The sequence below is a fragment of the Leptosomus discolor genome, chromosome 15, assembly GCF_034619465.1.
Source record: "Leptosomus discolor isolate bLepDis1 chromosome 15, bLepDis1.hap2, whole genome shotgun sequence".
In the NCBI taxonomy this organism is placed as follows: domain Eukaryota; kingdom Metazoa; phylum Chordata; class Aves; order Leptosomiformes; family Leptosomidae; genus Leptosomus; species Leptosomus discolor.
In genome coordinates, this window is record NC_141405.1 from 485,060 (window position 1) to 510,582 (window position 25,523).

The following is a 25,523-nucleotide window of genomic DNA, read 5'->3' on the forward strand; positions in this document are numbered from 1 at the left end:
TCTGTACCTGAATGTAGGGGGTGGAGTGGTAACGTGGTATGATGATGCCCAGAAATTGCCATTAATTCTAAAGTGCTAAATAGATAACAGTCTATATCTGACAGGGTAGATTTTTATTTAAAAAATTTTATAAGTCTTTTTATTTTCTTAATTTATAGAATTCTTGTAGTAATTTTTTCTTTTTAACTTAATGATTTTTTGCTTCCAAAATCATAACAAGGTATTTCGGGTGTACATTTGCTGAAATGAATGTAGCTAAGTTTTTAGTCAAAAAGCAAACTCGAATTGAATTCCGTCTCCACAGAGCTGATGTTGTGGAAACCGTGAGCAAAAGCTCTGACGTGTACTTCGACACAACTGAATGAAAAATATTGTAATGCTAACAGCACACTAAACTTTTTCAAGATGCTCTGTCTGTGAACTCCTTGTGCTGAATAAGGGATGTGAATAAAAAAAATGGTTCATTTGCTCTACTTTGGTTTGTAAAACCAGGTTTTGCTACAGACTGTCTGTCTTCTCATGTTTGGGCATTTAAGTGTGCTGCTGCATCGGCATCTGTTGTTAAAAACCGACGTGGTGTGCTCGCAGGCAGTGCCTGCTGTCTGTCCAAACCGAGCAGAGCAGTCTGTGGCCGTCCTTGCGTTCATTTACCTAAGGTGGCACCCAGCATGCAGGGCGACCAGGAGGCAGCCTGCCCTCCTGATCCGAGTAACTTCTGTGGGCTGGGAATTAGCATGGGGCAATAGGGATTCAGAAGGAGCTTGTCACTGGCTGAGTTTATCTGGTTGAAACTGGTGATGCTCCCTGGGTCACTTTGGCCTGAGGGCAGCCCTCTGCTCGTGTTTTCCTGTTTAGAACTAAATCCGTGTCCTGAACAGGGCCTGCTGAGTCCAGAAGGATCCTTGAGCTGCCTTATCTGCCTTGCCTTAACCTCAAAAGCACACGGATTTCAGCATCTCCTCAATAGGTAAGATTTGCTTACAAATGGAAGGTTGGTCATCTGGTCACACTAAAACATCCATGTCAGACTGTAAATGGGGCTGGTGGAGCAGCTTTGAGCCGCAGAGTCCTTTCAGCTGCCGTCACAAGCTGCTGTCAGTGTATTAGGTACTTCCTTGGTCAAGGGACTACATCATCCCTTTGCAGAGGGATAGATTTCAATAACATCTTCCTAGTGTTTTACAAGCCATGAGACAGGCAGCTGCAAAAAGCAGAATATTCATTTAAATGCATAATTAGTATGTAATATGCAAATGGCATTCCAGTCTGTCGCCCCACTGTGTTCTGGACTCAGTGGGAAGTGGCTGGAGACAAGGAAGAGCAATGCCATCGGAGATAGTCTGTGTCTATGTGCATTGATTCCAGATTATCGGTACATCAGATGCATTCAGGGCAATTAGCTCCCTGTTTCCCTGGCACGGATCGCTGTGCCGTACAGAATCCTCTACTAGAATGGTTATAGATAGAATTGTCCTCGTGCCAAGAATAGCTGGAACTTTTTATGAAGATGTTGCCTTCTCCCAGGAATTCAAACTCAAGCTGAGAACAATTTTAGTGTCAAGAATGTATCCCAGCCTTATTATCATATAATTACTTGTTAATAGAGTATCTGACTTCAGCCTTGAGTAGCATAACTGTAGGCAGCACGTCACAGAGCCGTGTGTGCTTTTGTGAGGTGCTCGCTGCAGAAATAGCTGGAATGGTTTAAAATGCAGTTGCTGCTTCAGGTGGAAGTGACTGCCCTCATTTAAAGCCATTAAATGGTGATACATGCTCTTTTTATCTGCTTCAGCACCAAGTCAGCTGCTGTAATTCCAGTTTTGCAGAGAGAAACCTTGAAATGAGAAGTGCTTGTGCAATCCGTCCTGCGACTGTGGCGGAGGGTGGTAACGACTGCCTGGCAGAGCCACTGAGCATCTCCCTTGGGCTCTTACCCCCGTGGTCATTTTGGCCAGGGATGTTTAGACGTGCTCAGCCACTGCCGCTATGAACAAGGGAGGCTTAAAGGCAGTGCCCAAAGCTTAACTTCAGTGTGATAATCTTGCATAGTACAATTTTTTAAAGTTATTAATTCAATAAACACTTTTGGTGCTGATTCAGGGGAGAATCATATTGATAGAGTTTGAAATATGTTCTGAATTACAAACCACTATGGAAATGAACGTGGCAGAGGGCTCATTCGCTGAAGAAATTGAACCAATTTTGTTAGATAATTTTCCACTGAGGTTTATACAATTCTGTGTCTAACATCGGTGGCTCAATTTCTTCTTCTTAGACCCTGCAAGCCAAGAGGGTGAGGAAGGAGGTGGACTTTGGTTGTTCTATGTGAGACTTCTTTGCTCTGATCGTGGCTTTATTGTTCTTGGAGAAGTAAAAACATGCCAAGGCATTTAATGCTGTTGGGAATAAGACGTAACCGATAAGAACCCGGCTGCCTTTGGGGAAAACAGATTCTCATGATGTTTTTCCAGCCACATCAGAAGTTATTTTTGCATTACTTTGCAATTATTTGCCAAAATAATTGATCTTGAAAATTCTGTTTCTTTAAGTTTTTATTCTTAAGCAGCAATTGTAAGGTTAAAAGTGATTATAAAATCACATAAGATTTTATTGTTTGCCTACTTCATGGTGAACTTTAAGCAAATTTCAGAGGCTTATATGTAGAAATTATGTAGAAATACTTTTTTTATTGCCCCTTGGTGTCAGTCCAGGGTCCAAGTTGAGCTATGTCCTTCTTCTTTGAATACAGTCAGATTTAATTGAGCTCAGGAGGCAAACTGTGGTTAGCACTGAGGAGCAAGTTCCACACAGTGATGGTCTTATGTCTCTTAGTTTTTCAATTCACATAGCTCGATGTATGTGTACTTTGTGAGAGGTTTCAAAGGATCTAAGTAAATCACTTATTAGCTGAGACACCGTTTGCCAAAAAATGGCAGAGGCCTCTTTGCTTGTCGTGAAACAACTTAGAGGCCCTGCAGGTAGTTTCAGTATAGAGCTGGTGCAGCTGAACTGGCACCCGAGTAGCTCATTGCATCAGACACCTTATCTTGATTTTTAAAATCCTATTCTCAAGTGATAATGGAACTAAAATTGCAGATTCTGTCTTTCTGGCAGTTTTTTTATGATAGGTTATTGCGAATGTTTCATTCAGCTCCTCTCTGTGTGCACCTCACATCTGCGACCGACTTGAACAGTGTGGCACTTTCAGAATACGAAATTAGGTAAAACTCAGGGGGCACCGTTCTCTAAATGTTCATTTTTCTCATGGACCTGATCAGCATCGTAAGATCCTTTCCAGTGTTTTCCAAAGATTTCTATAATTCAGCAAACAGACACAGCATGTTTCTTTGAGGAATGCAGTGAAATCTGCCCAGATGAATTCGCAGAGAGGTTTTTGTATTTTTGTAATGAGTCGTTTCCCAAAATCGTGGATCTGGGCTGTTTAAGCTAAGTCCATTTAGCTGTAGTTTCACAAGAGGGGAAGAGTGATGTTTTTGAGAGCTGTGGAGTTATTCTGCATGTTCTGAATCTTAAAAGCAAGAACTCTGGAATTGTCTTTTCTTCCCTGACGGGGTGTGATGTCCCTAAGGCACAACCCGTGCTGTCTTTGATGCTGCTAATAAAAGTGTTTCTCATTTCATTCATCTTTAAAGTACAGAAAAGACATTCCCACTCTGATTTGAACTCTTAGGTAAATTGTGATTACGGCATGATAATGAAATTCTGAGCCTTTATAACATGGGTCCCATATAGACTTCTTAGAAGTATTAGGCAGCTCCTTGCCATTACTGTCATGAGCAGTAAGTAGTACTAATGCAGGGGGAAAAAAGAGCCTGTCTTGAAATATTTCAATACTCGCAGCTTGGCATCGGTATTGCTGTGTTTATCAGGAGGGAGCCAATGTAAAGGAACCTCTGCTGATTTAGACTGTACATTTCTCATGGAACAGATGTGGGGTTTTCTGCATGGTTTCTCCCTGGGACCTGGTTTTGCTGTAATATAAATTACTTTCCTGGCCACTTTTTTATTTTTTGGCAATTTTTTATTTTAAATTGGGTATATTGAGTCCATAAAACTGTGAACCCAAATGTAGAGGCAAGTATGAGGCAACGTTAAAAGTAACCTCTGCTTCACGTTTAATATTGAGAAATCACGCATGAAGAAATCAAGGAACAGAAAACGCAGTTACCTTTTCACGACCTCACCAGTACAGCAGGCAGGGAGGTTGTTGGCAGCACGGCTTCATCTTTGAAACTCTGAGAACATTTCCACCTCTAACCAGGTTGAAAGGTCAGAACTGTGGAGGTGGTTACAACACCGATAATAGCAGGCTTGTGTTAACACAGGAGTTTTTTGTTAGTAAAAGGAATTTTGAGCCAGGGAACACAATCACATGCTGAAATAACTTTACTATTCAAAGCATGAATTGAGAAACAAATCCTAAGGAAAACGAACTTACTAAATAACTCCTAACCAGTTATTGTGACATGGACATCCCTCCACGGGAATAGGCACTCGGGTCCTTGGGACCACAGTCCTTTCTCCACAAGTGACAAATTAAAATACTCAGCTTCCTTCTGTCATCAAGATGCTCCTAATTGGGTTGGCAGCAAAGGGCCCCGCGAGCATCACCTTGGAAGCGTTTCTGAAGACTTGGAATTTGTTGAATGTGCCTTTGGGTGTCTGTGGTTTGCTGTTGCCTACTCAGGTTGTGTCTTTAAAGAGCTTCAAATGACCGTGTCCACCCTAGTGTTCTCCAGGCTGTATTTTAATTCTCTTTGTGTTTGTCAGCACCTTTCGTGTGCCTGGGAGATTGTATTGCTGTTGCTCGTTGCTGGATGATGTTCTGTGTGTAAGTTTGCAATGTACATGTACTTTCTCTTGTGCAGGTGCTTGATTTCCACAGAAGTGACTGTATACAGGGAAATATTAGCGCTTTTAAGAAATACTCTGCTAGTGCCCTGGAAGTCTTGCTCCTAGTGATGCTCCTCTCATGTAGTCCAATGTGAAAGTCACCTCAAAACCCATTAAAACTTCTCAGGCGTGAATTTGAGGGTGTAGAGCACACCTGGGCGAAGGAGGAACCACAGGGTTCGCTGGTCAGGCAGTTTGCGACTGTTTCTGTTCGTGTGGTGCGCTGGATTGGCCTTTACCCCTGCAAAATGGGTTTGCACGTGGTGATTACGTTCAATACGGCAAAGCGAACAGCACACATTAATTGGATCATAACTGTGTACGACTCTACTCTTTGATTTAGTCCCGTGTTTTTATGAAGAATAAAGTGAGCGTATAGAATGTCTTGAATTCAAGTGGCAGCCCACAGCAGATCTGGCTACTCATGGCAAAAGTGATCCTGTAGAATATTTGACTGAAGAACTGATTAAAAATATTTACACGTTCATTTTCTCTGCATTGTGGCGCAGTCAAAGCAAGGTGAGTCACTTCAGGCCTGAGTTTGCAATTATAGTGATGGCAGATGCTCGTTGTCTGATGAGCTGAGGAACAGCCAGTTGGTGGCTGTGCCCGCCTTTCGCGTTAAAACAACCCAACCACAAAATCCTGAAGTGGCTGTGTCCCTCAGCTGGGCTTTGCCTGTCCAACTGGGAGCCTGGGAGTTAAAATTTCAGTGCAGCTGCCTTAAAAAGCTCAGGGACTTCCTGAACAATTCATTTGAATAGTGAAACTGTATTTTTCAAGAAACACCATTTCAGCTCTGGGGTGGGTTGCTGCATGCTTCCATGGCCTTACCGCTTTGTGTTGCCCCTGTCTGAGGTGCCTCTGCGTTTTCAGAGGACTGCCGGAGCGAGGTGCTGCTGCCGCTGCTCCCAGTTCACCAGTTCTCAGACGCTGCTGCTGCATTTCTAAGCCACAGCAGCAGCTCCCCTGTCCTTTTTTATTTTTTTCCCTTTTTCATGCATAGACTTAATTTTTGTCTCCTCGTTTTGTTTATATGCCACAGTTATCCTTAATGAATGAAGCGCTGTCTCCCTCGCACGTGTTCTGGTTTGAAATGCTAGACTGGATCAAAAGTCAGCAGCTCCTCTCTGGTTTTTGGAGAGGGGAATGCCAAGATTTTGCTCAGATTTATGTCAGTTCCAGTACGGATGTTCCATACGGATTAGCTCAGCAGCCTGTTTCACTGGGGAGGGGAGCAGCTAGAGACGAGGACGCTGCAAGGTACTGATAGCAGGTGCTGGAGTCCGGTATTCTCTGCAGGGGGTGATCCTCCTGAATGCCTTAGGTTGCCATGCCTCTGTTCTGCTTGCCAGTAGCTTGCTTTATTGCATTGGCTGTTGGCTACTGGTGGTGTCGCTGCCAGCCAGGTGGTCCCCCAGGCCTGGCCCTCACCTCTCTGCTGCCATCACCCTGCTGCTCTCCCGTCCAGGGACTTTGTGTGGTATTTCCTGAAGTGGGCTGGGGGGTTCCCTGAGCCCAGCCTCACCCTCGCCTTGGACCTGTGCTCCTGCACAAAGCCGGCATAGGGACATCAATGCCACCTGCGGGCATGTCCTTGCAGGGAAATATGTCCTCGCAGAGGATGCGTGTCCCCTCCGTGTGTTTTGGGGAAGGTGGTGCCGAGGTGTGTGCCTCCACGGAGGGCGGCAGGTTGTGAATCCTCAGTGGAGTGAGCGCTGCTGGTGTAAAACCCTGCGAGCAGGAGAGGGTTTACAGTCCACACCCCATCCTCACCTTCCCCGTACCAGTTTGCTGGGACAAGCCTTGAAGATGGTGGGACTGGTCGTTGCTGCGTCCCGCAGGAGAGCCTGGCCGGAGGGAGGAGAGGGGCAGCGCTCGACACCCACATCCCCATTTCTGTGGGTGCTGCCAACGTGCTGCCGGCCACCCTTTGAATTTCAGACCGACACGTCCCCTCGGACACCTGTCAATCACTTGCCCTTCTGTTTTTCCACGGGGAAAAGTCCCTTCTGCTGGAAAGCGCAGCTGCCCGCGCTCCCTCCTCGCAGTGACTTTAGGGGGGGCTGTTCATGCCGCTCCTGCCCCCCAGCACGCCGCGTCCCACCCGGCTCTCAGCAAAGCCCCCTCGTCTTTAGGAGGCAGGCGGGTGCCCCCCCGGGCAGACCCCCCGTGTCGTGTCCCCCCCGCCTCTGCCCCCGGGGGCCTCGCGGGGCGGGGGAGGGGCGCGGCGGAGCGGCCGCTCTGGGTTAAGCGGGGCCGGAGCCCCGGGGGGGGGGGGGGGGGGGCGGCGGGGCGGGGCGGGGGCGCGGCCGGCAGGGGGCGCGGCGCGGCGGGAGCCCCCCCCCCGCCCCGGCGGTGCGGAGCCGAGCGGAGCGGGGCTGCGGCATGGAGGGGAGCCGGACCCCGCCCCGCTACGGCTCGCTGGAGCCCACCCGGTGGCCGCCCGCCGGCGCGGGGCCAGGTGAGCGCGGCGCGGCCGAGGTGGGCGGGCGGGCAGGGGCGCGGCCGGGTCCAAACTTTCCCCCTTAGCCCGGGAGCTCCGGGATTCCCCGGGCACGCCGAGCCCCGGGAGCTGGCGGAGAAGCGGCGGCTTCATCCACCAAACGGAGCCCCCGCGGGTGCTTCCCCGTAGCGGTACCGGCACTGCCGGAGCCTCCGCGCCGCGGCCATCGGGAGGGGGGCAGGAGGGGTGGGGACGGGGGAGAAGGACGGAGGGAAGGGGTGGATGGAGGAACGGAATTGGCGAGGGAGGGTGGGGAGGGCTGGATGGGGGAGAGGAGAGAATGGAAGGAGGGAAGGGGTGGATGGAGGAGAGGAAGGACGGAGAGAAGGGACTGGATGGGAGGAGGGACGGCTGGAGGGGAGGAAGGGTGGAGGGAAGGAGGGATGGCTGGAGGGAACGAGCCGGTGGAAGGAGGGATGCAGCCCGCCATCCGGCTGATCTGCCCGGAGGGACACGGAGCCGCTGTGCTCTCATGCCCGGCTGTGGGCATGGCTGTGACAGGCAGACTGGGACGCCCACCTTGTCCTTCGCTGCCTTTTCCTCTCTCTGAGCAGCTCCTCCAGTACAAAACGTGGTGAGGCAGAAGGGGGGACACTGCCCAGGGGGATTGTCCTGGGCCAAGTCCCCGATCTTGGGGTGGGAGGAAGGGGCCCAATTCTGGGCTGTGAGCAGCATCCCGGGGAGGCTCCTGCAGCTCCTCTGCCATGACATCCCTGCAACCTCTCCCCCATCCCTTTCTGCCCCCCTTTAGCCCCGTGCACCCAGCGGGATAGGGACAGGCAGCTGGAAAGGCAGGGAAGGAGAGATGGAACAAACTCCAGCATCCTACCTGATGCTGTTTTGTGGAGGTGCTGCCCATGAAGCTGCTCAGCTCCTTGCTGAGCTGCCTGAAGTTTTAGTCCTCCTTTGTGCCTTTCAGCGTGGCAATATGTATCCTCACCCCAACACCTCCCCTGCCTGGAAAGTATCTATGTGGAGACCCTGCCCTTGGGGGGTCTGAGCACTTCCATGACCTGGATCCTCTGTTCCCAGCAGCTGGGTGACATCAAGGTGGCCAGGGAAGGGTCAAACACTTGCTAGACTCAGGGGTGCTCAATATGGCCACCCCCTCTGACAAGGCTGCCCCAGAGCCCAGCAGCGTGTTACCATCGCTCTCGTTGTCGAGCTTGTGGAGCAAGGGCTGATTTTGATGGGCTGGATGCCCCCTGCCCATGCTGCTTTCCATGACAGAGAAAAGCACATGGCTGAGTTAAAGGCCTCTTGGGATGGAGCCCAAGTAAAGAGCTCTGACCCCCTCCCCAGGGGGCTGTCAATCAGTCATCCAACTTTAATCATGAAGTAAATCGCTTGAAACTCAACCCTGCGCTGGTTGCTGCTATGACTCATCTCATGCTTGCTGCTGGCTGTCTAAATGTTTTCACCAAAGCCATATGGAGTGGAAGTCATGGGCTGTTATACTCCTCATTAATGATACTTGCTTCCCTTGGGCCAAGTGTGATGACTGGAGCATCCCCAAGTTTAAACTGAAGCTTTCTCCCCTTCCTTGGTTTGCCAGGTTGAAATGATGCCAGCTGGGGGGTCCTTTGGCTTGGGCAGTGTGGGGTTACTTTCTGTGTCTGGCTCTCATCATGTCATCCCTCTCCATCCCCAAAGGGAGACTCAGGACTGTGAACCTGAACACAGCTTTAATAAACATCGCTGCCTTAGGCCCTTGCTGGTGCCAGGCACTTAGGGAGGGTGTAAGAAACCCATTCTCAGCTTTGGCAAAACCATCTCCAGTGAGATCTTTTGCCCAGCTCTCTGCTTGCAGGACGTGCCGGGTTTTAATCCCTCATGAGCTCTGGGTGTCTGTACTTGCCATTTGCGACTGCTGTGTGGTGTCATTGCCATTGCAGGGGTTCATGGGTGCACAGTGCCCTTTGGTCTTATGACCATCTCAGGAAAGCTGTGATCTGGCCCATGCCTGTAGCTGCTGGGGTTCAGGAACTCAGCATCACTCCATATCTGCCTCAAGAAAACATCTCCTGAGCTAGCAGGGAAGATCCATGCGCATCCCAATTGGTTGTCAGAGACTGACTGTGGTATTGCAGAGGAATTCAGGTTGGGAGGGACCTCTGGAGATACTGAGTTCAACCCCTTGCTCAAAGCAGGCTTAGTAGATCAGGTTGCTCACAGCCTTGTCCAGGAGGTATCCTGGAACAAAGACAAAGATCCCACAACTGCTCTGATCCCTGTTCCAGCGCCTGAACAACCCTTCAGCCTGCTTCTCTCGGCCTCTCTTTGTCTGTCCCATGCTCCAGCTCCTGCTCTCACTCAGATGTTCAGGTCTTGGCATGATGACCTGTGGTCCTGGGCAGACGCTGGCAGATGGAAGGAGTCTCCATCAGCAAGATCATCTTCCCATCCTATTGGCTGCCTATTAGTCATCCGTATGGATTCATTGGTTTCTTGTGAGGTTTAGCAGGTGGTTTTGGTGCAGAGGCATAGCTCTGTGTCGCCTCCCAGGGTTCGTGGGCTTCATTTTGCAGGGACTGCTCTCCCTCTGCTTCTGCCCTGAATTAAGCAGCTCCGGGACTGTCCTCTTAGACCTTCTTGTCTGGGATTTACTGCTTTGGTGAGCAGTTCCCTGGTGTGCCTGAGGACACAACTTGCCTGAGGGATGCAGAGTGTCGTGACTCTGGCCACACCACCTGAAGACACAGCCAAGGGCTGAGGACCTTCCAGCTCGAGTCCTGCAGCCATTTCTCTGCTGCGTGGTGTAGACCCATCCGCTGTTCCCATTTCACAGGATGCTCCTGACCTGCAGCAGGAAGCTGCTGGGAGGTGTCCTACAGAATGGTGACTTTGAGGGAGTGCGTGAGGGCAGCTCCTCTTGGGCAGGCAAATACATCCACATTGTATTCCCTGCCTTTGATGGGAACCCACCCAGAGCTGAGCCAGGAGCTTTCTCACTCTTGTGGGCAGTTTCCTATGGGCTGAAATTACATCCCAGCCTCCTGTTGCAGACTGGGGAGAACAACTCAGCACTACTGCCACTATGTACACAGGCGAGGATTCACCTCTGTTGTCTGGGATGGCTTCTGCTAATGAGGTGCTGGGATGAGAAGGGAGAAGCAGCGATGCTGACACACATTTGAAACACTTGCACTCACCCACTGGGAAACTGGCTGATAACAGCCAAATACTTCTGCCACCAGTGATCAAATATATTCTGGGTTATTCACCCACCCACCCAGGCCAGTCCCCCTCCCCCAGACCCACCCCTGTGCTCCTGGGGGAGATTAGGTCTGTCCCTGGCTGATGAAGGCTGCAGTAAGCTCGTATCTCTGTTTATTGGCGCCTGTGTAAAATAACCAGCCTTGTCATTTTAGCCTGGTCACAGAAGCAACACTTAGACCAATGCGGCTTTTTCCTGACAGGTCTAGGGCTGCACTGAAGTACAGCCGAACCCCAGGGAGCGGCTGCCTACAAGCAACCTATTGTACCGTCTGTTACCTGCCTGCTGCCGTCACCTGGAGGGAGTCCTGCCTGTCCCCAGCTGTGATCTGGCCCATGCCCCAGCTGCTCAGCGGCTCTGAGTGTGAGCGCAGCAAAATATCCCAGGCAAGAGGAGCTCTGGGGCAGCAGAGCAGCAGGATGCTTGGGACCAGGGACCTCAGCATCCTGACCCCCTAGCAACGCACTCTGATCCCTTAGCAACCGCATCCTGGTCCTGCAGCAACCCCAGTCCGGTCCCCTAGCAACCCCCTTCAGGCCCGGAGAAACAAGGCTAAGGGGAGGGCTTCTGTGCAAATTCGTAGTGGAGGCTTTGAGCAAGAGGTGATGGAGGGCAGCGCATCCAGCCCCACACTGTGTCCAACCCATGTATTCGTCAGTCTGTCCTGAGCAGGCACTGGCTCCTGAGAGCATCCTGATGGCTTAGAATGGGGAGTGATGGAGGGTTCAGCACACCCCAGAACCTCATTAGCTGAACATGGCCTTCATGGCTAGGGGAAGAGGGAGATTCTCTCCAAGTACTCCTCATGAGTTTCTAAGCCAGAAACAGCAGAAAACTGTTCTCCAAACCAGTCACATTAACCCAAACCACTCGTATTTCCGCTAATAAATTTCTGCCGGCAGCCTTGGAAACAGGCTTCACTGGGAATGAGTTCTTAAGCAATATTACGTGATGGGTAGAGGACCAGTCAGTGCAGAGTGCTTTGCCTTGTGCCTTAATGCTGATCTCTTCCTGCCCTGTAACGCTTAACACTGGCCTGGGTCCTATTTGGGATCCCCAAGCCACATGCTCCAGCTCTGACATCTCCCATTCCCAGACCTCGGCTGCCCAGAAAATCCTGCCTCTGGAGTCGGTGCTCCCTGGCTGTGCTTTTCCTTCTCCCTCCACTGGGAAGGTCCCAGGGCTGCAGGAAGGCAAAGTCTCAAAGGCAGGGATGTGGCCTGTGAAGAGTCAAAGGAAGCAGAATTTTCCCCTGATGTTTGTGATTTCTGATGTTTTCTTACAGCTTAGCTTTGCTGTAGCTGCTAAGCCCCCGCTCCTCAACCTGTGCTGTGTGTACATCACAGGAGAGCCAGATTAGCCCACATGTCATAAATGTGCTGCTGTGTGTCACTGATAACAAGCTCAGTGATGTGTCTCTGAGAGCCAGACCAGGCTGGGAGGTGGGAGCTGGCTTGGGAGCAAAACCTCGGCTGGCCCCGTAAAACGGGCTGGGAGCCACTGTGGGATGTGCAGGCTCGCAGGCACTGTGTGAATCAGTGTGACAGTCTTGTGCAAACCAGTGGGACATCAGAGAGATGTCTGCGTGTAAATCTCTGGAGCGGGGGGAGGCAGAGAAATGAATTGAGGTTGCTGGGCTCTCATCCTATCTATCTCTGGGCTTGCCACTGTGCTCTTCTAAATTATAAATTTCAGTCCCTTTTTCCTGAATTTTGCTCTGAGGCTCTTGCCTCTTGCCCTGAGCAAGTGACATCCCTTTTCCCTGCCTCAGTTTCCCCAGGTGGGTTGTAGAGGTGATGCTCAGCACTCCAGAGGATGAGGAAGCTGAACTGGTCTGCTGGGTACCGTGGGGGCTTTTTCCCCCAGTGAGCTGGGAAGGATGGGGGGTCTTCATCCAGCCTGTGATGGAAGGGGAGCAGCTGTAGGAACTTCTCCTCCATGACTCCTTAGCTCTGTGCTATATGGGCCCAGCACTTGTTCCTGGCACGTACTGGAGGAGGGTGTGCACACAGGCTTATGTCTCTGTGCTGGTGATATGTGAGGCTTACATGGTTCTGGAAAAAGAAAGAGACATTCCTATCCTTCCCTCCAGCAGTTTTTAACTCCCTTGGCCTCCCGCTGTTAAGCAGAGGGGGAGACCCCTGGAAATTTGGGGCTTTCTCAGCAGTGCACAGCATTGGTGTGAGCAGGGTGTGCTACAAAGCCAGCACAAGCAGGAGGAATGATGCTTGTTTCTAAGGCTCAGAGGGCTGCAAGTTCAGGCAAGGTGGCCTGCTGGCCTCCAAGGCCCTCTTTCATGCAGACGCTTCATGCATATTGCATGTGTGTTTGGAACTGCGCTCAGCAAGCCGAGCTGGCTTTGATGCTAAAGCAGCAATGAGCAGACCTGTTCCAGCGCCCAGCCTCACAGAAAGCACAAATAAAGGTAAAACATAGTTGTCAACAGCTCAATGCCCTTGCACATGTTGGTGACTTCCCATGTGCCCGTTGGGCTGCCTCCTCTTGCAGCACCCAGCAGAGCAGCAAGAAGTCTGGAAATGAGTTTAAAACTGCGCCCGTGCTTAGTGGTTATGCTGGTCTGGTTATGCTGTGGTCCCTGTTGTCCTCAGAACCCATTTGATGCCTCCTGCTGGCTAACGTGGCCGTTTCATTTGCAGAGGATGAGATTGTTTCCATGGCTGACTCGACCACCACCATCGATGACATCGAAGGGGAGCTCTTCAAAATCGAGAGGATCAGGGAGATCCTGGTGAGGAGGGAGTCAGAGCTGCGGTACATGTGAGTACCTGCCCTCCTCTTGTGCTGTCATCCCTTCCCAGGGTCACCCGAGCTTTTTCTGCCTGCCCGATTGAACATGGATCTTCCCATGGGATGGGCAGAGCTGAGGCCACTTTCCAGCTCGTTTTCCACCTGGAAGCGCAGCCTCTCCCACTTCTCTGGCCTTGCTCTTGGAGGGGGCTTGAACGGGTCCCTGTTACAAAGCTGCCAGGGATGCTGTGATGATTTCAGCCAGCCTATTTCTATGCAAGCAGAGTTTATGACATAACTACACTAAATGTTTCCATATTCAACCACAAGCACCTCGTCTTCCTAGCGGGTCCATACTCTTCCTCAGTGCATGGCTCTTCGGCTGGGCTTGGGAAGGGACCTGAGGTTTGGTGGCTCATTGCTGCTCTCTGGAGATACCACTTTGGCCCAGCACGCAGATCTGCAGCCGTTGAGCAGCCACACGACCACAGTTTACTCTCCCTGTTTTGAAGTATTACACATCCTCCCAGCTCCTCCTTTCCTCCTTCATCCCCTGGCTGCTGGGGTCATCAGGACACATCGGGGCTGGACCAGCATGGGAGCTGGACCAGCATTGGTGCCTTATGCCTGTCTCCACACCACATCCTGCTCTCCACTCCTGGCACAGCCTTTGCAGCCAGATGAGGAGGGAAGGATTTTCTTCAGGGTCCATTTCAATAATCAAAGCAGTTTTTCAGTAAAAATCTGTAGGCCTTTCACATTTAACGCAATCAAATAGCCGCTATGTTGCAGTGGTAGTAACCAGCACTCAGGGTAATAAAGAACATTTTCCCTGGGTGTATTGGGAGATTTTTATGGTTTCGGAGGAAAAGGATTCATAGTCTGGGTTGACTTTAATACCACTAAATTGCTATATTCAGCCCAGTCCTGAGATACCATGCTGTTAGGTCAACACAAAGCCTGCTATTTTTTACTGGTAATGGCAAAGATCGTATTTACTGGGCTGCAGCACTTGATGTGCTGCTTTTTTACCATATCTGGGTCCCCACTGGTACCTGTGCTACAGGGATCACCAAAGCCTGGAAATGCCTGTGTAAACTTGCTGTCTGGGGAAGCTGTTAGCTGGACTGTGGTTTAGAGGCTCAGATTTGGAGTGATGACCTCTTTGAGGCATAGTTCCCTCTGAATATATTGTTGAAAAGGATTTTCAGAAATCATAAAAAGTTTAGTTCTTGAATGCTTTCCATGGCAACCAGCACCTAAATCTCACATGTGCTGTCAAAACTCACATCTCTTTCTTCTTCTTATCCCTTTATTTGTTTGCTTCCTTGCCTTGCACTTGGAAAACAAAACAAAATCACCTACAGAAACAACATGCCAGGGTGGGCATGGCTGCAAAAGTGATTACTTGGAAGCCTGGAAATGCCAGGATTACATGCCTGAGTGGTTTGGAGGTGCTGTGGGGATCTCGAGCACCGGCTCTGCGGAGTGCAGCCAGTGGGGAGGAACGTGGCTCTGCAGGGGGCTTCCCTGAGCATCGCTGCTGGAGAAGAAGGATCCCAGAGCAGGGTTCTGCAGGACAGGGTTAAAAAAGATGGGGACCTGGGGCTACAAGGCCGCTTTTTTTTCCCCAAAAAATAGAATATTTGGGATAGTTGGACTGTGGGGCTTGGGGAGATGGACATCTCCATTGATGTGCTGCCAAGTGGAGGAGTGGCCCGTCTGGTCAGTCGATAGTGATCAGTGTTTTCCTTTTGTTGGAAATATCAAACTAAAACCGTTCCAACATTTCTGAGATGTGTGTGCTCTGGAATACAATGAAGCTCCCAATTTTTCTCCTTTTATAGGGCAAAAAGAAAAGTCTGAAGTTCCTGTGGGAGATGCAGCTCCGCATCTCACCCACTCAGTGCTCTGATCAGCTCCCCAGGGCCAGAAAGGGGGTAGCATGGCTATGGCTGATGCTGCAGTAAGTTTTATCACCAGCGGTAGAAGTAATCTCAGCTCCAGTAGCAGCCTTCTGGGTGCTTGTCTTTGCAATCGCTTCCAAGTTTTATTGAAATGAGAATTTTGTTATTGCCCATTTATTATTCTCATTATCAGTTTTTACAGAATTAAATTCCAATTTAATTTTGATTATATTTCAGTTATCATTTGACTGTTTATTTTAATTTTAGTAAGTGTATCACTAGCAATCAGCCTGTTGCCAGTGTGTCACGTGCAGACCTCTCCGCTGGTGCCCTTTGTGCAAGCCCAGGGCTTAGCCACCATAGGAATATGAGCAGGCAATAAAAGGACAAACAGACCTCCCTGTTCTCCACATGCAGCTCCCCAGACATCGGTGGACCTGCTCAGTGCAGTATGCAAACAAATGAAGACACTGTCAGATGGAGCAAAAATCTGACAAGGCCAAGAGGACATCTTCTCCTCCGCCTGAGATGATCTCCTCCTACAGCAATATCTCACAGGGTTCTTCTTTGTCAGTCTGTTTGTTTTCCCTTCACTTAATAATATTTCTGGTGCCCTCAGCTCAGCTGACAAAGCTGTATCTTCAAGTAGCTCCAGCAAATATGACTCATCCCAGAAGGGGTAGACAGCATGACTCAGTGGAAGGTCCAGCAGGATTATTGAAGATGCAGACAGGGCTTTTAGTAACGCGTACTTCAAAAGGGACCAAAGGCACATCTGTTCAAGGTGGCACCAGCTCGTAAGTCAATGATGTATTTATCTGTAGACACAGATTATGTGTTAAGGTTTCTCATCGTTCACAGCCATGGAGCTTGCTAGAAATCTCAGCTGTGTTCTTCCAGGTTGGACGATTTCCCATGTGCCCTGCAAAGCATCCAAGGAGTCCTGCATCAAAGGCTTGGACAGCCTTGGGAAGCTCATGGTAAAATGCTGGGGTGCTTGGCAGGGCTTAGGATGTGCCTCTGTCTAGGTGAAAAATGGGTTGGCTGATTCCTCATAGTCAGCATTTGGCTGTGCTGCTCCTCTTGGATACTCAGTCCAGACAGGTTGACCACTGTGCCCTGCAGTGTTGGTGCTTACCAGTTCCTTCATGAAACTGGTCAGTGAACATGATGTTTAACGGGGGCAAATGCTTCCCATCCCAACCCATGTAGGCGAGGCACTGTGCACAGGGCAGCACAGAGCCAAATCCTGTACAGACATGTCTGGTCTCCAGCTGAGAGGTTTATGCCACCAGATATTTTCCCAGCACAGACTGCTCATGGTTCAGCACCCATGTCTGTTGTCTAAAACACCCAGGCCCATGGTCACAAGTCTTGAAAGTCTAGCGAGCCCTTAGGTACATGCATTTCTGCGATATCAGTGGATTAGTTGCACTGTCATAAGGAAATGGTCCTGGTCAGAGAGTCCACATCTACCTCTGGGTGATGATGGGAACCCCCTTTTCTGCTGGTAGAGCTACTCAGCACCATTTGAATGTGCTGCCTGGTCCCAGCCCCTCTGCCACTGGGCTTCTGGTGCCATTGCTGGCTCCAAGCTCCTGGAATACGTGTACTGAGAGCTTGAGGACTGATGTGTCAATGAACGGTTTGCTTCATGGATGCACCAATTGAGCAATTTCTGGTCCTGGGGGCATCGGAGCCTCTTACACCTGGAAAATCTGGGGCTGGATTTTGGACGGAGACATTTTATTTTAGCTTCAGGCCAGGTAACAGAGATGGGGAGATGCCAGAGGGTCTGGCCAGGGTGGCTCACACATGCCAAGTTGTTGGTGCCTGGCTGGGTTTTGGTAGCTGGGCAGGGGGCTGCAGAGGTGGCTTCTGTAAGAGGCTTCGAGAAGCTCCCCCGGCTCCAATTTCAGACCCACCTCTGGGCAAGGCCAGACCAATGGTGCCTCTGCAAATAACTCTTAAAGAGTGAAAGAAGCAGTTGGTTGCATCTCTTTGTTCTGTTTGTGTTGGTGAGCGAAGGGGAATGGGAGAGAGACAGCCCTGGGGACACCCCGGTCAGTGAGGAAGCAGAGGGGGAGCTGTGCCAGAGCAGAGGTTCCCCTGCGGCCCGCGGTGGGGTGGCGGCTGAGCCCCTGCAGCCCCTGGAGCCCAGCGGTGGCCCAGAGGTCGCCCTGCAGCCCGCGGAGGGCCCCGGCCGGAGGAGCAGGGACCGGGCCCAGAGCAGCGGCAACTCCAGCCGTGCTGGAGCCGCCATCGGTGGGAGGGCGGCAGCCCCGGGAGGGCCCCGCGCTGGGGCGGGTTGGGGAGCTGCGGCCCCGCGGGAAGGACTCGCGTTGGGGCGGTTGGCGGGGGCAGGTCTGCCGGGAGAGGGACCCCGCGGTGGGGCAGGGGAGGGCTGCGAGGGCCCCTCTGCCTGCGGGGGAAGGAGCAGGGAGACCCCTTGTGCCGGCTGGGCTGTGACCCCCATTCCCTGCCCCTGCGCTACTGGGGGGAAGAGGGAGCAGAGCTGAGCCTGGGAAGGCCAGAGGGGTGGGGGGAAGGTGTGTTGTGTGTAAGACCTGGTTGTATCTCTCATTATCCTTGGTGGTGGTGGTTGTTTGTATTAAATGTTGTTATCCCCAGGTTGAGTCTGTCTTTTGCCCGTGACCATAACTGGTGAGTGAGCCCTCCCTGTCCTGTGTCTCGACCCTCGAGCGTTTTTGGTTGCATTTTCTCCTCCCCACCCCTCAGGGGACAGGGTAGGGGAGAGCGAGAGGCTGCGTGGTGCTTTGTTGCCGGCTGGGTGGGCTCAAACCATGACATGAAGTAAGCCTGGAGAAAGAATAGAAGCATCCCAAATCCCAGATCAACAGTCCAACCCCGATCAGGAGATTCAGCACCTTGCCACAGGATAGGACCTCCTAGACTACTGTCAATATATACCTTTTGGGAGAGCTTGTAAAAACTCTTCTCAAATGAGCCAACAGCCAAAATCCCTGATCAGGAACTTAAGTTCCCAGGTATCTTAAAGCCAAGGAAACAGTGCTTCACTGGCTGCTGGTTGGCTGGACTGTGTCGAGGTTTTTCCTAATCTTCCCAGTGAGGGATAATGTGTAAGGAGCCCAGGGAAGGCTCAGAGCAGAAGGAGAAGTGTCAGATGGGTTTGTCTTGTCATGCTTTGGTTGGAGATGTGGCTAGCCAAGGCTGGCCCTAGGCTGATGCGACCTTGGAGACTGCTGGAAGGGCAGACGGGGCTGGGCAGCCCTTGGGTCTCTGGTCACTGAGCGTATGAGTTGCTGGCAGAAAGCAGGAGGACTTTGAGGAAAGGACCCTAAAGGGCAAGGCAAGGAGGTCTCTAAAGCCAGAAGCTGCTGGCGTGAGAGAGGTCGGGAGGTGAGAAGCATGGCCAGTAGACCAGAGGCAGCACTGGGGGTTATTGGAGTTGTGACTTGTCTTGTCTTCTGTGGTGTCACCTACCCAGGGGAGCTCCTCAAGGATGGCTTGGTTCATGGTGGAGAGTGGTCTCAGCCATGAGCACTGTCTGCTCTTGGGGTTTCCCTCACTGTGCATGAGTGCATAAAGCTCTTCAAACTGAAGCACTGGCCAGACACCATCGTTCCTCAGTCTTGTCCAAGCATTGTTTTAGTGAGGTGTCACATAGGCATGTGATTTTTTTTTAATAAATCAATAAATAAATTAGATTAAGTCTTCTCTGCCAGCCCTAGTGATCAGCGAGCAGCACTTGAGCTGCTACACCCATGGAGGAGGGCTGAGCGTCTGTAGTGCTTCTGAGACATCATCAAACTGCCTCCAGCACAGACAGGGCTGCATGTCCCCCGTCTGCTCCATCAACAGCTGCTGCTGACATTTGAGTTGAACTCCTCCTGATCGGTATCTTGCTGCTGTCGTGTGGTTGAGCCAGAGAGGATTTCATTGCCTGTGGCTTCGGCAGATTCCTTTTCTCCTGTTAAAATGACCTTGTTTCTCAGTGGACACCTGCAGTTTGCACATTTCCCCCTTCTGTTGTGTTTTGTGTTTCTATCTTTTTATAATTCTGCAGAAAGTCAGTATAAAAAGGCCAGATCTTTTTATGTAGCAGCAGCTTCCATTTGCTTTTGGATTTTGTTGTTTGGGGATTATTTTTTTGGGAGAAGGAGAAACACAGCTGCTATTGCATGGTGGATGTGCCAGGTTTTAATAAGACTTCGTTGTCATTAGAGCAATGAAACTTCTTCTTTGCCAACAACCACTGACACAACCCACGTAGCTCCAACAAAAGCTCTGAGATGAAGCGGGCTGCCATTTCCTGCAGGTAAATCTGTGCTCCCCACTGCGGGCACTGAGTGCATTGCCTTCCAGTGTTGGCTGGGTGTTACTCTGGAGGTTTTGAACCTTTCCTTTCCCAGTCTTTCCCTCAGTGGTTTCATTTGTGTCTCTGCAGGATGGATGACATTCAGCTTTGTAAAGAAATCAGTCGGCTGAAAAAGGAGCTTCAAAAACTCATAGCTCTTCCAGGTAAGGCTTTGTAAAGCTTCAGAGAGCTGCACCCTGCTGCTGCAATTAGCAGAAAAGAAACACAAGAAGCTCTTGCGCGGCTCCCACTCTGGGATGCTCCCAGAGACACTGCTGCTGCAGGCAGTGCGTGAGAATCAAGAAGCATGTCTGCCTGTGTCTGACCTGAGATCTTTCTTGGGAGCTTTGCTGCTTGCAGTACTGCCAGGGAGTCCTTGTCAGCCCTGGGCTGAAGGGCAGAGGAAACAGAAAAGGAAAAAAAATATGAGTCTTTTGACGAAGTCTGGTACAGGAGGACAGGAGCTGAGTGACGTGGCAATGAATGCTGACACAGTGGGACCTGCCACGTACACCGAGGAGGATCCCCAAACAAGTTGAGAGGACAAGCAGGGCACATTGTCAGACCAAACCATGGAGGGGCCCCTTTGGAGGCAGCAGGAACGGGGATGTGAAAAGGAATGCATTCTTGCTGTGGCCATGTCTGAACTGTGTGTCAGTGGTGGGGTGGATCGCAGCAGCTGCCAGGGAAGGATTCCTGGTTGCAGCCAGGGTAGGATGGGTGCTGGGGTAACGTCATGCACAAGGGGCTTGGTGATGTCCCTGATTTAGGTGAATTCATCATTCAGAATATTGAAAAGAGGCAAACAGTCCAGTGCAACATGTGTGAAAACTTCAGCTGGGAGGAAATGCTGCTTTTGACACGCCTCCTTACCGTGACTAGTGACCCTCCATGCCCCTGGCACAGCCGGAGCCACCTGGTCCCTTCATGGCCCAGGAAAGGCTGAACCTCATTTCTCTAAAGGATCCCCCTCAGCCAGAGTATTCAAATGAAAGCACACACAAACAGCTCAGCGTTTGAATGAGAATGGGCAAGAAAGGCTTCCCTGCAAGCTGTGTCCATCACTGTTCATAAGGCTCTGCCTCCTCCTAGGACATCCTTCTTCATCCCCCAGTAAGGATTTCATGTGCATTTTCAGAACCAGATGGGAGACATATCCCTGCTTATTTGTACCCACCCAAGCATTAACATTTGGACCTCACTTATTTCTACCACAAGTACCTCTCTGAAGATGCCGTGCTCGCTGAGACCAATGAGTGTGTAGCAGGGAGCGATGCCTGGATGCAGGCAAGGGACCAGCTGTGCACAGCTGTTTCCCAGAGCACCAGATCAGCTCATCGGTTCTGTACCCAAGGTTATCTCAAAGCTGAGAATGGCAAGAAACCTTGACCCTTTTTAATGCCGCAGTGTTGCTATGCTGTGTGTGCTTGTGAATATTCAGCGTGGAGTTAGAGCCCGACTGCTGCTTAATATGCAGGCCTTGATCAGTTTAATACAACCTGGCTGCATCCAGAGGAAGGTTCAGACAGGAGAGGGGAGGATTCTGCCATAAAAATGGGAGCTGCTTGCAAAACGTGGACCCAAATCTCATGTGGGCTTTTAATTCAAACACCTTCTAGTTCATAAAAAAAGACTTGATCTAAACGGTGGCTCAGGGCCAGAGACAAGCTTGGCCTTTTCTGAAGCTGGGGAAATGTGGCTGGCTTTCCTTTATCTGCTTTGGTCTTTCATTTCTAGCCTTTTCAGCATTCGCAGATTCAGCTGAGAGCAGAAATTCTGCTTGCATCAGGGATACTCTTTTTAAAGTCTTCTTTATAATTTGACTCACATCAGGCTGTGCCGGAAAAATCCTGCAAATCACTGATCTTGTGAGACTATTGCAGCAGATCATTTGTAAAAATGGGTGTTGAACTTTGGTTTGGATAGATTCAAACACACCAGTGCTTACTCAGAGCTCAGCCAGACCTGTGGCTTGAAATCTCAGCAGACCAAGGCACCTTTAATAATTCAGATATATCATGGTCATGATGGACTCTGACATCAGCAAGTTGGAAAAAAAAGGTGCAGTGTTTAAACAGTGGGCATGTTAATTCTGACATGCTCTAACTCAGGAATGCAGATTGTTAATTAACTCCAAAGAGCTGGTGTGTTTCTGTACAGCCTGATGTTTCTGATCTGCACGGCATCCGAATGACACTGTACAGTGCTCCTATTCCCACCAGGCAGGTGGGAGCTGCTGCACAAACAGTGCCTGTGGCCAGGTGGCTTTTCATTAAGTCTTTGTGGTTACAGCAACTGTGGCCCAGACCTCAGTCCAGATCAGCTTTCTCTGCCAGAAAGCTGGAGCTCGCTACCTGCATGAGACCACAATTGTAGGAGAAACCTTTGTTTGCTGGGGATGTTTCTAACAACATGATGCTTATGAGAAGTTCCTCCTACTCAGATGCCTGCAGCAGCACCTCCGATCAATATATAGCAGACTTTAAATTACAAATCAATACATAGTTTAGGTAACTGCTGAGACCTCGCCTACAGGGTTTGCTCCATACTGTGAGTTTTGCTGCATTTTTATTTAGCTGAAGGAAGACTGGAGATTGATCCATCCTGTGCTGGAGTGATTTTGGAGCTGGGGCTGAATTTGGAAATGGTGTTAACTAGCTGCAGCACAGAGAGTCATAGTTTCCAGCTAAGGTAGCTCTCCATTTATATTTAACACTCCTTAGCCCTATCTCTATCATTTTCGCCTATCCCACTTACCATTATGTACCAATTTATATAGGACATGACTTCATGGTGTTATGAGAGTTTTCCAGGTCTTCTCTAACTCACTGCCCAAAGATATGTGGCACAAGTGGGTCCCACCATGTTCAAGGTAGGTCAGTCTGGGAGTTCAAGTGACAACCAAGGCTAACGCATTCAAAACAGCCTGGCAGACATTTGTGGTCATCTTTGTCACTGGGGTGGGAATGGGGCTGACAGTGGTTTGAAGGGTCAGAAGTAGAGGATGAGATCACTGCGTCTGTGTTCAGCAAGGCAATAAGGCTACAAAACCGGTGGATCGTATTGGTTTTCGTGTCTCTCTATGTATGAGATAAATGGTGGTGTGAGGTGTTCCCAAGGCATCCAGGCATTCTTGGTAATTCCCTATACACCTGCATCCCTGGCTGGTTTCTCAGCCATATGGAGGACTTGGCTCAGAGGTCTCTGAACCCCTCAGCTCAGGGCCAAGCTGAGACTGGATGGGTATGCTGGCATGCGAAATGTGGTTTAAGCATGTCCTGGCTGAAGGATGTCGTCTGACTGACGTGTCTGAGCTCACTGAGACCCCGTACCCAGCCTCTTCAGCAGTGCAGGGTGAAGGCCCCAGGGGAGCCATGGTGGTCTCCCGCCAGAGAGGTCACTTTGTTGAGGGGCCCTTTCTCTGCTCTGCAAAGCTCTCAGTTGAGTCTTGCAGTGCTCAGCCCCATGAAAATTTTGGGGAGAAGCTAAAAAAGTTTCATGACATCAGACATGTCTTTTCCCAACCAGAGTGGTTTGGGATGAGGTTGTTGCTTATTTAGCAGCCTGTATCTGGATTCAGGTGCGTTATTTGAGTTTGCTTTTAACCCCACTCTCATATCTGCTCCTGGGTCAAGCAGAAGCAGATCAAGCTTGGCCTTGGCATGGGTGGGATGGCCCCTGTTGGTGTGTTAAATGTGTTCCCTGTGCTGCAGAGAACGAGAAGTCCAACGAGGAGAAGCAGAGGGAAGAGGAGCTGGTACAGCAGATACATAAGCTGGTGGAAACACGGGATTTCCTGGTGGATGATGTGGAGTTTGAGAGGCTCAGGTAGCTGGGTGCAATTTATTCCTTGCACTGAGGACAGTGCAGTCTGTCCTCTGATCTGTATCATGCCTTGCCAGATGCTCCTGGATGCCTTGCTGCTCCTTTCCTGAGTAGTAACCAATCTCTTTGTCACAGGGAAAGGGAAGAAGACAAGGAAATGGCAGAGTTCCTGCAAAGTAAGCTCACCAAAAGTTACCTCCAGAAAGCAAGTAGGTGGTTGATGAGTTTTGTTCCTTGTATCCAACCTCCCTGGCAGTTTCTCACCTTTCCTAAGCACGCTATATCCAAGATTTCATTGCTTTGCATGGGGCTAGCTTACCTGGAGGCCATCTGTTGCTGGAGGAGGGTGTGCAGAAATGGCAACTGGGGGATGCTAGTGCTTGAGATCACATTAGGGAAGCATCCCAAATCAGTACAGATGTTATGCTTCCGTTTCCCTCCTGGCATTTCCCAGCCACCATGTCCTATGAGAATGGGGATAAGTAGGTGTCTTTTATGGCTGATATACTTCATCTGACCCTTTCCAAACAGCTCCTTACATTTCATCACACCATTACTTAGGGTCACAAGTTACGGTATCCATCCAGTCCTCCTGTTTTCATGGCCTCTGATGGCAGGCCATCCTCTTCCCAGTATCTCCATCATTGCTGGAGGAACACCTCCCCAGCACAGTAGGAGGCGTGTCCAGCTCAGGGTCACTGTGCCTGTGTCCTGCCTGTGGACACCCACGGAGCACACATGGTGATGTGCCTCTTGGATGCATGCCCAGCTGTGGGTCTGAGGAGGGTCAGCACCTTAGCCCTGAAGGGAGCTCTAAGAAGAAGCGATGGGCCTGTGCCCATATCACCAGGCAGACACCGATTCCTCTTTCCATAGCTCCTGTCAAAGAGAAGAAAATGACTTCCAGGGGGCAGCAAACTTCCGCACCGTACATGACCAAAACAGGCCTCACCCTGCTCAAGGAGTGCTGTGGCTTCACCTGCTCCATCATGTAGGCCAGCCCGCAGCTCCTCTGCACAGGACATGGCCATGGTAGCGTACACGTCCCGGGAAGCTGGGCCGGGCAAGAGGGGCTTCCTCGGTGTGCTGAAACGGCCGAGTGCCTGTGCGGGGTGGGTGAGGGTCAATGTCAGGGACACGCACAGCTCCTGGTGCTGCAGGCGTGGGGCGTGAGGGACCACCAGGCTGCAGCCCTGCTCCGGAGGGGCTGCCATCGGGGAAAAGTGCTGGAGCCCTGCTGACTCCTGAGAGAAGGGCTGGAAGGGAAACAGCAGTGGTCGTGGCTGGGAGGAGGATGAGGAGATGGAGGCAGTTGGGTGGAGGGTGAAGAGAGATGGAGGGCAGGGAGGAGTGGGGCCAGGCACACTGCAGGTAGCACAGCCCCGGCACCAAGGCATCTCCTTGTAAGCACGTGCAAGAGGGAGGTGTCAGTCAAATGTACCACTGTTGTGCATACCTGGTGCTCATGGAGTTACACCACCAATGCCTTTGACTTCTCATAATATCTCCTCTGAAAACCTAAGAAGCCATCAGGGCTTTCTTGAGGGTCCTCACATGCCTTCTCACGTGCCTTCTCCCACTTCCTCCTTTTCAGCAGGTTGCAGTTAAATCACTGGCATCTGCTGACAGCCACAGGTGCCCAGCTGTAAAGTGATGCACCCATTACCTTTAAAACAGAGTTTACTAAGGGCCAGGCTGTGTCAGTTGTACAGGACTATCCTCTGGCTGCCGAGGGGCAACCAGACAGTCCCCATCCATCTGCCAGTGGTTCAGGACATCAACTCATTCTAAACATTGTCACTTTGTAGAAGTCTCAGGGAGTGGCAGATCCATAGAGAGGTGCGTCTTGCCAGTGCAGCCTAGTATGGACTGCCCCACCTTATCCCAGGAGGAGGCTGAAGCAACCAGGCTCACAGAGGTGGGTGGTTGGATCCCCACTGGACCAGCTCCGTGTGGCTCAAGCTCCCTCCCTGCTCTTAGGCCTATTCATGACACTGCTCCACAGCACATGCTGCCAGAATTGGTGTTTGCAGGGTGCAGATAAGTCAAGTAGGGGCTGAACTGGTG

General features: G+C 50.8%; 1 protein-coding gene across 1 annotated transcript; it reads left to right on the plus strand.

Annotated features, from left to right (window-relative positions):
* The first annotated feature begins 7,302 nt into the window (after positions 1-7,302).
* LOC104352824 (bMERB domain-containing protein 1) lies at positions 7,303-24,451 on the plus strand. Its single transcript, XM_086473761.1, has 6 exons — positions 7,303-7,378; positions 13,295-13,415; positions 19,722-19,795; positions 23,345-23,459; positions 23,592-23,665; positions 24,333-24,451. Exons 1-6 carry the CDS (start codon positions 7,303-7,305, stop codon positions 24,449-24,451), a joined length of 579 nt encoding a protein of 192 aa, XP_086329887.1.
* The last annotated feature ends 1,072 nt before the right edge of the window (positions 24,452-25,523 follow it).

Bases quoted from the DNA above. Each gene is read 5' to 3' on its own strand.
- LOC104352824 (XM_086473761.1), top strand. From the start codon at position 7,303: ATGGAGGGGAGCCGGACCCCGCCCCGCTACGGCTCGCTGGAGCCCACC. The intron at 13,416-19,721 runs GTGAGTACCTGC...GTGTCTCTGCAG, and splicing joins GAGTCAGAGCTGCGGTACAT to GATGGATGACATTCAGCTTT. The intron at 23,666-24,332 runs GTAGGTGGTTGA...CTCTTTCCATAG, and splicing joins AAGTTACCTCCAGAAAGCAA to CTCCTGTCAAAGAGAAGAAA.